Below are 13686 nucleotides of genomic sequence, written 5' to 3'. Positions count from 1 at the left end.
CAACCACCACACACTTCTAGTTAGTCAAAAGTGATGATTGAAAGGGATTATTTTGATAGGAGCCTATCATTGTATTTTAAGGAAAATATTACATATTATGCTTTTGAGAAAAGATTTACTCCTACTTCCCCTCAAGATTTAATGTCAAGAGTCTAGAGAATTATATCGACTATATAGTCTCATTGCTGGGGAAATGTTATGTGATGGATGTTTTAAATGATTGACCACTGACCTATGCACCACTTTAAGTGGGTTTATTTAATGTGACAAGGTTGTTCTACTGCCTCAAGTTCAGCATTGGATGATACTTGGATGATTGGATGATCTTTTACACCATCACAGCTGTTTAGTCCCAATCCCTTGAGTTCTCTTCACATTGTGCATGTACATGGAAATGTGCTTAATTTCACTATTAAACATATCAAGATTTTTTTCCAACCACATTTCTTCCTTGATGATGGTTCACCACTATCCTTCCGGCTTTTAATAAAGTGTTGGACAATTCTTAACCCAATTTTTGTAGTTTCATCAATCTCCTCAGTTGCTTGATGCAGGCCAATAATTTGATCCTTCTGAAACATCTTTTCCAGGACCACAGGACATGTCTTCTGACATGGTTGATTAAGAAATGAGAAGCTGCTCACTGCATCAATTAGGGTTAAATAACTCGTTGCCAGATGAAACATATTAATCACTGCAGTAATTATCCAATGGAAGGCTCTTACCTATTTGCTTAGTTAAATCCAGGTGGTGACTTTTTTTTGGTCAGGCAGTGCACTGGGTGTGCTTGTCTACCACTTTTGTAAATACTTGCTATATAACACCCACCCCCCAACTTCTGTCTAGAGACTAAAGACTTTCTGGCTGTGCTGGCAAATAAAATGTGATCGTAAATGAACCAATCCTGGCTGTTACTTAGCTGACTGAGCAAAGACGGTACAAGTGGATGAGCAATAAAGGAATCATAAAAAGAGAAATCTTGACATTGTTTTTAATGGTGGGAGTTGAGCATTACAAAGCAAGAGCAGACATCATCATTCAGTCATTCACAGATAAAATCCCTGATGAAACAACAATGCATTTTATGGCTTATTACAGCATGCTTTGTGAGCACAGATGATAATTTAAAAAATGTTTTCCATCATTTGTTTGGGGCAATTTTCTCATGGACATCAAGGTAAAAGTAATACACTTCTTCTCTGTTGAAAATTGGGAATAAAGTACAGGAAATTATATTTTGTTGCAACCACAGGGAACAAAACAGGACAAGTTAATGAATAAAGTGTTTCAATTGCCATTATAAATATATATAGAAACACTGTTTGCAATAAATTGTGTTCCCAGTACTGCAGTGGTGAAATTGCTTCTTTCTCCAGTGAACATGCAGGTCCAGTGTGCATCAGTCCTTTTTATTTTAAGAAACATTCCAAGTGAAAGTTCTGTAATATGACAGCTTATCCACAATAAGCTTTGCGTAAATCTGTGTTGAACATGATTTTGTGACAAATGTGTTGAGTTCACCGAACTCCAATGATAGGCTGTCAACCAATGATTAGGTCAGTCAATGTTCTCTGAAACCCTCCTGCTCAGTTTGTCAATCAGAAGCTGAAAAAGCAAATACAGAGTTACTGCTATTTATGGTCATCCTGGGAAAACTGCAGTAATAATGCACTTGGTGTAAGGGACATGGTAGTCTACCTGACTGTCCCCAAAGCTCAGAGAGAGGTGTGCAGGTTTTCATGATCATGAAAAGCTTGTAGATTGCTGGAAACCTAAAATTCTTACAATTCTTATTAAACTATACAACATACCATAAATATCTGTTAGGAAGTGTCCCCAAGTATCCTACAGAATGGAGCTTCATGTTCTCGATGGACATGTTAATACTAAATATACAAAAAATTAATAAATGTACGGAAAAGACCAGTGGTTGACAGCCCCATCACCATGCACTGGAAGGTTCAGTATGTCAGCTGGAGGTGGAGAAAGAGAGTGTTAATAAATTAATGAGACAAAAGCTAGCAAATGTATAACATTTCCATAAATAATACCAAATGTCTGTGCAAAATGACAACAAGTTGAATGTGCAAGGGACTGTACCTCATCCAAACTGTTTCATAAAGTCACATAATTCGCATAAATCAGCATTCTGCTACTAGATTTATAAAATGGCAAACAGCTTCAGGCTTGATTTCTATGATTTGATGAAATCATTTCTCACTCTAGTTTTTGGTTTTGTAAACAGTAACATTCAAAGAAGTCCTCACTGACAGCCTGCGCAATGTAAAGATATATAGCATCAGTAAGCTGCAGTGTCTCTTATCTTCACACGGTCAGTCAGTCAAGCAAAAGGCCTGTGTATGAACAGAATCAAATGCTGATTCACTCTGTGTGTTTGAGGTTGTGTGCTTACTGTATGTATGTGTGTAAAAGGCCCACTAATCTCACACACCACTACTGACTAAACCTTTGCCTGTAAACATTTCCAATTGTCTTTCCTTATCTTTACATTCCTTACTTGATCACTGTATTTAACTTATTAATTAAACAAATGAATAAATTAACATAATAACACAGAATACATTCAAGTACAGCAGTTCCTCAATACTGGAATGCAAGCAGGTTCTGCTTTTGCAGCTTGTGCCACTCTACAGTCTGGTTGTTGGCTGACTGTTTGGTATGTGGGCTACAGTACGTGCACAGCGTATAGTCAGTAACCACATGCACCTCAACGATCTCATACTGGCTCTATGATGTTGAGTTTTTGTGATCATTTGAGCTGTCATGGAGCTCAGTGACACCAGTGTGTTTCCGAGGTAACCTCACCTCACACTCTACTGCCCATCATAAACATGACTGTCCTGAGTCACACTCTGCTCACATCTGCAGCAGCTGTTGGCTCACTGGTGACCTCATGTACGAGGTTACACACCACACGTTGCTTGAAGGTTATTTCAAAGACTTCAGAGGTTGTGGTCCACTCATAGTGCAGTGAGGGTGCGGAACAGCTGAGTGAGGCAGAAGACGGAGGCGGTGAGCGCGGTGCACTGTTTGGCTAACAGCTTGGTGCTCAGGTCCTGGCAGCTGCGCTTGCTGCTGGCTCGCTCCGCTGCCAGACAGAAGTCCCTGAATGAGCGGGCCACATCTGCCAAACCTGCAACTGCCTCGGCGTTCCTCCGGTCACATCTGTCACAACCGGAGAACCAGAGGCATATACCCGCCAACTCCACCAGGGTCCGGAAACTGTCCGCCAGGGAGTGAAGCATTTCTTCCGGGCTCTGTCCAATCCCCACCACCTTCTGGCAGCCTGACATCAGCCGCCGTGCCTCTATCTGGAGCACCCGCTTGTTCTCTGTAAAGTGGGCAGGGCAGGTGTCCCTTGGGTGGCGACCTCCATGGCCTGCCACAGATCGGTCAACACCATTACTCTCCAGAATGGAAAGGAGCTGGTCCACATCCACACGGAGTACTTGGAAACCTGTCGGGGGTTCTGGGTAGCACTGCTGGCCTAGCCGACTGATGGTGTCCTTGTGCGTTTGAGACAGGAAACGGTCAGAGGCATCAGACAGCGGTGAGAGGAGAGGGCTGAGCTCAGAGGTAGAGGAGGAGAAGAGGATGGAGTGTGGGAAGGAGGGAGAGTGGGTGGAGGAGGTGGAGAGAAAGGATGGAACGGGTGGAGAGGTCATGAGAGGAAGACCTGCTCCAGAAGTTTGGGTCACGCCGCTGCTCTGTGTGCGGCAGGAGAACTCATAGACAGTCAGCTCCTCATCAAAGCTGTCCCCACCACTGAAACAGTTGGTATAGACTGCTGGGCAACCACAAGCGTCCAATGGCATTTGCACACCTTCCATAACTGACTCACACCCAGACGCTATCGCAGAGGTGCAGCCAAACTCAGACTTCAAGGGCTGGGTAGTCCCCATCTCGGCTGGGATCTTTGTCTGTGATGGATCCTCACAGATGGTAAACACCCTGCAGCCTGAGGAGAGTGTTTTTGGTGAGTCTGAATTCTGCTCCGTTGGCCTACAAAGACCAATTAAAGGCCTGTCACTACTGGTCCGTCTTACTTTCTGCGACTGATTATGAAAAGGAAGTCCTGGCCCATTCAGATTCTGTGTTGTCACCACTATTGGAGCAGGGATAACAGGTAAAGAATCTTTCATAGGGCCAGGAGTGTCCATCTTTAGGCCTGAAGTGTCTCTTTGGAGGCTGTTCATTATAGAGACTGGAGGCTCTGTTATTGGTCCTGGTGTATTCTTGACAGGTCCAGTATATAGACGCTGATTTTGGTGTTGTGGTTTGGGCTCAGTCTGGACAGGCAGTGGAGAGCTCATGTCCTTCACCTCTGGCACTGAATAAAAACTCTTTGCTGAAGATGTTTCCACAAAAAACTCCCCATCCACCTCTGAGCCTGTAACTGTTGTATCCGAATCATCTGACTCCAATGATTCTGCATTCGTTCCCATTTCAAAGTCTACTGTTTGTGTGATGTCGTGAACGTCTGTGATGGTGATCTCGACGTTGTCCCTGCTGCTGTCCTCAGCAGACCTCTGAGCCACATTCCCCAGCCCAGCTTGGTTGAGAGTTTCCTGGGACCTCGATAAATAAAGGGGCAACTTTTGAATCTTCCCCCTAAGGGTGGAGGCAGATAATCGACCCATAATGCTCGGGGAACAAGTCTGGAAGAGGAAGTGAGTTGAAGAGGGTTGCTCTTTGGAGAGATTTTGGACTGTGGTTAAGTTAGGACTAGCTAAACTGTCTTCAGCTTCATTACTTGGCATGATGGAATCACTTCTGGGTTTGTCAACTTTTTGATTTGAACATGAAACACTTTCACGTGCGTCTTCACTTTTCAGTGTCGTTCCTGAATTAAACGTGGGAGACGTGACACTTGTTGCAGCTCCAAGCTTTGCAGTGATGGAGTTAATAGTTCGAGTATAATCCAAGTTAACTGAATGAATTCTTGTCTGAGCTTCAGTGTTGGGAAGAAACTTTAAAGTCATTGGAGCAGAATTAGTACTGATGCTACGCTTTGTAGCTACAGTGTGGTCATCTTTCTTGTCACTCAAACTAAAGTTTAAAGAATTGCTCACGTCATCATCATCAAATACATTGTCCGAATTTGTGCTGTCAGTACCTTCATCACTAGCAGTCAGGGTAGAACTAACACCGCCGATGGCCTCATGCTCGTGAATGCAGGTGGCAACTTCTAAACATAATTGTGCTTCATTAGTGTGATTTTGTTGGCAAAACGGCATCTCTTCAGATAAAGACATTCTGGTTGAGGTTCCTGTATTTTCTTCCTTCACTGAGGAGTCACTTTGGGATTTGTGAACAATGGGCATTGGAGGCAGAGGAGATGAGGGTGGAGGGGGTGGTGGTGAAAATGATGGAGGGTTTGACTTATGTTCTGCATATAAGTTTTGCTCTAGGACAATCAGATGGCCTCCCACAAGACCATTACTACCCTTTTTATTCACATCTGTCAAACATGTAGGCAGTGCGTTGGCCTGTGGCTGCTTTTCAGCACCTAGTAGTGGTCTCTTTAAACTGGATGAGGGCCCTCTAGCCCCTTCTTTCTTCTCCTCTTCCCCTTTATCATCCTCCTCAGCGATTTCTGGCAAAAACATATGACTGGCAAATGGCCCATTTCCTGACACACCTGTTGTCTCCTCCTTCTCCTCTTCAATCTCTTCCTGTTCCTCCCCTTCCTCCTTTCCATCACCCCTCCGATCAGCACACTCCTTCCCATCTGGATCCACCCTGCAGCGGACGACGGTGATGGTAGGAGATGCCGCTTTCACCAGATCTGTGACTGATTTGGATTCCATTGCGTCAGGTTCCATCTCCATTTCTTGTTTCCTGGTTGTGGAGGCGGCCTGTCCATCTCTAGTCTGCTCATGAGACCCAAAGCCACGAGGAGAGCCAGGTCCATGCAAGCGAGGTTTAGAAAGGATGGGTTTCGACTCGAGTTGAGTCGGTTCCCCTTCAGAGTGAGTCAGGGAGGAGACGGTGGGACTGGGGTTCTGGGTTTGCTCTGAAGGTTCAGGATCTGAACTCAGCATCTGTGCATCATTGGCTTCTGAAAACAGGTTTATATGAATCAGACTAGATAACAGGTCCTGCTTTGATTCTGGATCTGGCTCTGGATATGACACCGTAGAGGTGTAATCAGTTTCCATGAAGGAACGGCGCTTACGGGATCTTTTTCTGAGCTGGAACAATGTTTCTCTGCCTCCTCCTTCCTCGTCTCCTCCTTTTCTGTCATCTTCTGCTTGATCATCTTTGTCCACATCAGTCACAGAGACTCTGATGTCACTGAGGCTGAGTGTGCTGAGGAGGTCCAGTTTCATCTCTGTGCAAATATCTGCAAGACAGAAAACAAGAGGCTCAGCCAAAGTTGTAAAAAAAAAAAAAAAAAAAAAACACAACGCATATCAAAATGAGCTTTTTATGTTTCCCAAAACAAATAAATTACTCTTGTATTCTGTAACAATACACAGAAGCACAAAATAGACGTAGGTAGGCATGGAGCATTAACAAGTCCACAATTTTCATAGAATTTTTACCATTATTGTGGAAGGCACATCAGTAATTTTCATTATAAAACAGTCCTTCACTACAAATCCTACTGAAGAACCATAAAGTACGGACGTATCAGCAGCAGAATGTACTTCAAATATCATATGCAACTGTAACTCATATGTTATAATGTACACATAATAATTATAATTAATGATGATAATGATTAATATTGTAGCATCAGTGAGTAAGTAGCATTTTACTGTTGTAGCTTTACCTACTTTATATACAGCTAGTTTGTTGAATTCAGTAATTGCCATTTTTTTGTGAAATATTGGACAATGTCACCTAATTTAGATGAAACCACGTGGAGAGTTTGATGGGGAAATCTCTCTTTAGTGTAACTTCCAATAACTCTTAAGAGACGTGACGCATTTGAGGAAAGCCCCAATGAGGACTGCTTCTTTGTAAGAGGGTCACACACCCAAAAGACTGCAACCAATTTGCTTTTATCTTTAATGGACAGTTCACCAAAAATGAAAAATATATACTTTTTCTCCTACATGTAGTGCTATTTATCCACCTAGATTGTTTTGGTGTGAGATGTCATGTTTCGAGATATCAGCCACAGAGATGTTTGACTTCTCACCAGTATAGTGGAACTAAATGTCACTTGGCTTATGTTGCTGAAAGTTCCAAAAACATGTGAAAAAATCAAAAGCAATGTCTCTTTCTTTTTCTGCAGTAGAAACTACCGGAACTACTTTCCTTCTACTAGAAAGAAAGTAGTTGCTATATGAAACTGCTCACAACAAAGTCTATACATTGTCTTGAGTAACCAGGTCAACATTACTGGAAAGAGACACAGGTATTGAATTGTCAAAGATATTTGTATTTGTATTTTTTTTTGCAATTTGAGTACCACTGAGTCCCATTATATTTGTGAGAAGGCAGACATCAATATCTCCTAACTATGCAGCTCACACCAAAACTATCTAGATGGATAAGTAGCACTACAGACCAGAGGAAATATATGTAATTTGATTCTGGGGAGAACTGACCCCTTAATTTGTAATGTGCTTTATCTTAAATGTAACTTGTATACTACATCCGTCAAATAAATGTACTGGAGTAAAAAGTACTGCATTTTCTTCTGGCATGTAGTGGAGTATGTATAGTATAGTATTAGGTAGCACAAATTGGAAATGTTCAAGTACAAGCATCTCAAACTTGTATGTTTTACATAAGCACACTGCTTATGGTATAGTTCTACTTAGGCTCTTAGTTACTTTCCAACACTGGAATAATAAATATGTTTGGGCAGTTAAGTGTAATGGATGAGATGCTAAATGTTCTCGAGCAGAAGAGCATGACTCCGCTGAGCTCTAAATGCTCTATCATCTGAATCTTTATAGTCAGTGGACTACATTCAGCATCACTGTTACAGTATGTGTGGTCACAAGTGTGGTCTACTTTTTTCCTGGCAATTATACTACATTGCTCTATAATGGAATGTTGTATCACTGTTGTGGAGTAAAAACTTTAACCATGAGATGGCAGCAAAAGCACAATTATGTAGCCTTTTTTTTCATCACCCTACAGGGCCTGAAAATGGTAGAAATGCAAAGTTGCTGACCCGGTTACATGTGTTTGTTCACAGGTCAGTCTTGCCTTATTCAGTATCGTGGTGATGTTGATGTAATGCTAGAACAATCCAAAGATGTTAGTGTAGTGTCTACACACAATATGTTGATGAAGAAAACCACATCACCTCTTGGCTTGGCCCCCGAGGTTGGGTCTTCAGGTGAGGTGAAGCGGTCTCTGGCGTCAAAGAACTCCTCATCAGAGCTGCTGTCTCCAAAGCCAGGTGGTGGGTGGAGGATGGGGATAGGCTCCAGGTCCTCCGCTTTAGCCTGATCGCCCTCCACCTGTTCCTGCCAATCCTCTCCTTCATTTGGTTGCAGTGGGCGGGGCAGGCTGCGGGCACTGTCAGGTGTGATGTTAGAGCAGAGTTTGTAGTAGCAGCTAGCGTCGCTTTGGTCGAAGTTAAACACAAACTCCATGTGGGAGGAGGGGGAAGACGGGGAAGGGGATAGTGGATGTTCTTTAAAGCTACCGTCCTCGCTCATACTTCCGCCTTCACCTGCCTTCCTTACTGACTCATCCATTTCCTTCAACACCTTTCTTCTCCTCCTCCTCAACTCCTCTTCTTCATCGTCATCCTCGCTGGCCTCTGGAGGGCTCGGCAGGAAGTCCACAAGGCGGGAGAGCTCGGCGAAACACAGAGAGCTGTCGTCGGGGCAGAGGTTACCTGAACATTTTTGGATATGGTGAAGGCCCGGCGAGGGGGAGACGGGTGCGAGGAGTTGGGGATCTGCTCCGTCACCTGACTTCCTGGAGCCCCCTCCTCCTCCTCTTTCATCACTTGTGAAGTGGATAAGGGGATGAGAGTGAGCTGGTGGAGGAGCGAGTAGGTGGGGCTGACTGCGCCTGTGAGAGTAGTGATGAAGCTCGACATGGTTGTGAGATTGTGACGGAGCGTTGGGGTGGAGGGAGGAGGAAGAACATGTAATTAAGTCGTCTTCCTCCAAAGCGTCAAGGGAGTCACTGGAGGGGCTGGTGAGGACACGAGAGTCAGACTGACAAGAATCTGATGCTTCTGATACAGACGGCTGCTCCTCTGCTGCTCGCACCTCTTCTCCACCTCCTGTTTTACCTTCTTGTCCCACCTTTTCCCCTGTATTACTGTTTGTTATCTCAAGCTGTATTTTCTGATCACCCTGTGCTCTCTCTGTCTCTTCTTTGCGCTCTGTATCTTCATCCTTGCAAATCTTATCTGGAGGATACTTTTCCTTTTCAGTGTCAGCATCCTTTTCTTCTTTTTGCTTTTTATCTCCCCACGGTTTATCTCCTTTTTCTTTGCCGTCTTTGTTTCTCCTCCTGTCTCTGTCTTTTCTTTTCCTTCCGTCTGGGTCTGATGAGGATCGGACACGAGGGCAGGGCTTCTCATCATGGGACACCTGGGCGACCAGTGGCTCCATGTCCAAGTCTGAGGAGCTGTCTGAGTCGCTGCCACACCGTGACACATAACCTGTGAACATACACCGACATGAAACATTTATTTATTATTTAGAACATACCGGTGTGTGACTTTTTGGATGTATGTATCACTTTTGTGTTGTATGTTGTAAACGCACCTTCCTCAGCAGACACTCTATGCTTCTTGGAGTCATCTATCCAAGGAAAGATGTTGAGGTTTGGGTCGACAAACACCCGACAGTACCCTGCTATTAGGCAGGACATATCTTTGGCTGACACTGACTCCAATAGCAATGTGATGGGCTTTTGAGACAAGGAAAGAGAGGGAATGGTAGGACAATTTCAGCAGGGGAATTACATTTAGCATACAGTAACCAAAAGGGTCATAATATTGATGAAAAAGCAGTTCTACTTCTTTTTATGCTAAAATCTGCACATTGAATACAAAAGGGGCGCACAGAATATTGTAAACAGGCCAAGAAAAGACCTCTTAAGTAATTAATCACATTTATAAACACAGCTACAAGGGTGGGTCATGTTAAATTGAATGCTAATTAGCAGTATTCTTAAAGTATTAAAGGGATAGTGTGGATTTTTGGAGGGCTAATATGAGGTACTTATCCAGAATCAGTGTATTTCCTATAGTAGATGGCAGTCGACATGCCCCAATTAGGAGAAATGGAGAGGAGCACAAAATGTACTAGCAATGTACTGCTTTGGGCAGGGCATTTTTCAGCATGCATTTTAGCTGCCCAAAATAGGCCCACCTAAAAAAAATCGATATCAGTTTAAGTGTACAATAAATTTAGAATATTTTCACTGCTTAACCTTGTTGTCAGACAGCCTTTTCTGATAGAAACAGTTGTTATATAAGCTAAATATCACTTTCACTGATGAACTAAGTTATTTTACCTTGCAGAACATGTTGCTAGTCTGCCACTGCCTCGATCTCTTAGTTTGTGCTATTGTGTCACTTTGGTGAATCAGAACAAACTAACAAATCAAGGCAGCATAAAACAGCAACTCCTGTGTTCTGTGAGGTAAAATGGAGTCTGGTTGAACAAGAGTAACCAATATTCTGCTTAAATACTGTGGTTTACATTCAGAAAAGGCTGTCTGATGGCAAGGTAAAGTGGTGAAAATATTCAAAATGTAGCATACACTCAGTACGAATTGATATTGATTTTTTTTTTTATTTACGTGGGCCTTTTTATTAAGGGGCTGAACAACATTTTGTTGCTGACTGTCCACAGCAGTACATTGCTTAGCTTCTGTGCTGGTACTCCTGTCTGCTTCTCCAATCTGGGGGTGTGTTAACCACCATCTACTGTAGGTAATACATTGAATAAGTAGCTCATACAACCACACAATTTGACTTGGGAACTTCTACAACTCAAATGTGGCTGAATCTCCTGTGTCTAAACTGCAAGTGCATAAAAAAATGTAAAATTATGTAACTCTATTAAATATGTAAACGGACACCGTCTTGACCGTGCTCAATACAGGGACACTGCACCAACTAAGGATAAACATATAATGCTAATTGGTATGCAACAATACAGTTACAGTATTTGGTCTTTGGTCTGTAAGTTAGGTGTATACTGCTCTTACCTTGATGTCCTGCAGGTATATTTTGACTAGGCTGACCTTGTCGGACTCAGGCAGCAGCTCAATGCGTGTGATGCTGGTGAACTCTGTGAGGGTGGACAGGATGCTCAGTTTGTGGTTGACCACCTGACTCACGCCATAGCGTGCCCCCACCAACAAGGTCACCATCGACTCCCTGTCCTGGAGCTGAAGGACAGGAGAGAAGGGAAGGAGTCGTTGAACAGACAAATGGAGAATGAGAATATTGAAACTCCATATCTCAACCGTAAATGAATATTCAGAGTTCAAACCCAATACTCTAATGCCTACCATCATGGTGGCACTGAAGGATTTCCCTCCAAATGACTTCAGATCACTCAGCTCCTCCAGGTAGTTTATCCGTGCCTGATCGACTGACAGGCCCTTCTGCTTGGGATCATGCTGTGCTTGGCTCTTCTTCATGTGGTAAGCAATTGCCTTCCTCAGATCTTTCTCTCGCATGTTCCTCAACAAGGTGGATGACACAAAGTTCTCAATACCCCACGTCTTCCTGGAGCAAAAACAGAAACCAAGAATGAGAGTAACTGTTTGTTTGTACAAGAATGTTAGAGAGATGGACTGTTTCCAAACTATTGAGGATCTGTGAATTTACGGTACAGTTTACATGTGAATGAGCAGCATCTCTTGGATCCCAAAACATTTTTTCCATGCAAGCTACAAAATGACTACAAGACTGCAGCTGTAATATACAACTTGTGTAATTATGTGACCGTTAGGCAGGGTGCTGCTCAAAAAACATGTTCAGCAAATATTTGTGATTGTCTTTCTAAAAAGTAGGACCAGACTGAACCCCACATCTTTACTAGGAGTAAACTGACTGTAGTTTAAAGCAAAAATGTGTGCATGTGGCTCACGTGATAATCTTCAAGTTGGTCTTTGGTGACTGTCCACAACTTGCCAATCTTTCCTGGATGTGCAGTGCAGCCAGTCGCAAGGCCGTGTTACACCTCATCTCTATTGCAAAGCGCTCCTGCAGCACATCATTCACCCCCTAACACACACACACACACACACACACACACACACACACACACACACGCACACACACGCACACACAAAGTAAAGTGTGCAAAATAGAACAGATAATGGATGAACAATATTGGATTTTTGAAGACACTACATTTTCTAACTCATTTTGTCTGATTCCTGATTGCCAATACCAATAGATGCACATATTGCTTTCCTGCCTCTCTCTTGATGCAGTCATACTCATATCACATGTGCACAACTAGATCATCATCTTATCAGTCTGTCATATTGGCAGAAATGTTCATTTCAGGCCATTACTGATTTTTCCTTTACTGAATGATAACAATGACCTACTCATATTATCGTGCATCCCTACAATAGACAGTGACAAATTTGTAGTAATGTCATTGGAGAAATGTGTTATGTTACATTGTTATGTTTTGTACACGTTTTAGGACCATCTATGGTTTGTAAACTAACTGACTGTCTCATTATCAGGATTTACTTTTTTGCTATTGAACTGAGCAACAACAACAACAGGAGGTAACTTATGATACAAAGTAACAAGACATTACTGTTGGAAGGATGTTATGGCTTTCCTTCATAAGCCTGAAATGAAAAGTCAGCACTGAGCAGAGCATCTCCTTCTCTCATGCAACATTGTGTATTTACAATTCTGGTTTTGCTTAAAGGTATAATCTGCAACATTTTCCTAAAGAAAACAAGTTATATACTTAACATAATGACACAATCCCTGTCAATCATCGCTTCACTTATGATCAACTAGAAATGAGAAGCGGGAGCTGTATCAGCAAAGACCCTGCCCTCTGCCTGGATTTCCTTAATTTTTCTCATTGTTTTGCTGTGCTTTGGCAGTGTTCTGCATGAACGCACTCAAAGAATGGTGATCATTGGACGTGCTCATATTTTTGATGAACGGTAAACTAAACGAATCAGTTTGCAATTAATGAGCATGAATGTTCACTCCAGGGAGAGATAACAGCACTCACATCATCAGCTGATTAAAAAAATGTGATTGCAGCACAGACAGAGTGTGCGTGAACATGGACAGAAGTGTCAGCGTGATACAAAAACTAATCACAAAGCCTGGTGTTTCTCTATAATTCTGTGGTGTGTTAGTGAAGTGTATAAACTAGACTGTGGGATGGAGTCTGTTAACAGTGAGAAACAAACAGATCCGCATTATACGCTTATCTTAAATGGAAGACAATTTCCGCCAATATGATGGAAAAAAGAACATCCTTTAAGTTACTGTAATGAGAAACTTCATCAAAACAACGTCTTGGAGGCTCAAAATAATGACCAAGAATTTCAAATAATGACTGTATATCTCAACATAATGAGAAACTTTCTCACAATAACTTGTACTTACTAAGTAATTATTTTGATATTAAATAATTATTATGAGATGTTAAGTCATTCTACTGAGTCACTAAGTCATTATGTTCACAGAGTTTCTCATTATTTTGAGTTGCTAACTCAAAATTT

The 13686-nt window shown here is 42.4% G+C and overlaps 1 protein-coding gene across 1 annotated transcript in view; it reads right to left on the bottom strand.

Moving 5' to 3' along the window:
• Positions 1-977: 977 nt before the first annotated feature.
• frmpd1a (FERM and PDZ domain containing 1a) overlaps positions 978-13686 on the bottom strand; it is a 55655-nt gene continuing 42946 nt past the window's right edge. Inside the window, exons 11-16 of the mRNA XM_084715807.1 lie at positions 12063-12199; positions 11479-11698; positions 11173-11355; positions 9720-9864; positions 8294-9613; positions 978-6367 (exon numbers count right to left, since the gene is read on the bottom strand). Of these exons, the coding sequence (XP_084571933.1) occupies positions 2982-6367; positions 8294-9613; positions 9720-9864; positions 11173-11355; positions 11479-11698; positions 12063-12199 (5391 nt within the window). The 3' untranslated portion in view covers positions 978-2981. The remainder of the gene's footprint in view (positions 6368-8293; positions 9614-9719; positions 9865-11172; positions 11356-11478; positions 11699-12062; positions 12200-13686) is intronic.

The sequence above is a fragment of the Lutjanus erythropterus genome, chromosome 3 (genome assembly GCF_056507025.1).
Source record: "Lutjanus erythropterus isolate fLutEry1 chromosome 3, fLutEry1.hap2, whole genome shotgun sequence".
In the NCBI taxonomy this organism is placed as follows: domain Eukaryota; kingdom Metazoa; phylum Chordata; class Actinopteri; order Lutjaniformes; family Lutjanidae; genus Lutjanus; species Lutjanus erythropterus.
This window is presented reverse-complemented; position numbering and strand designations above follow the sequence as displayed.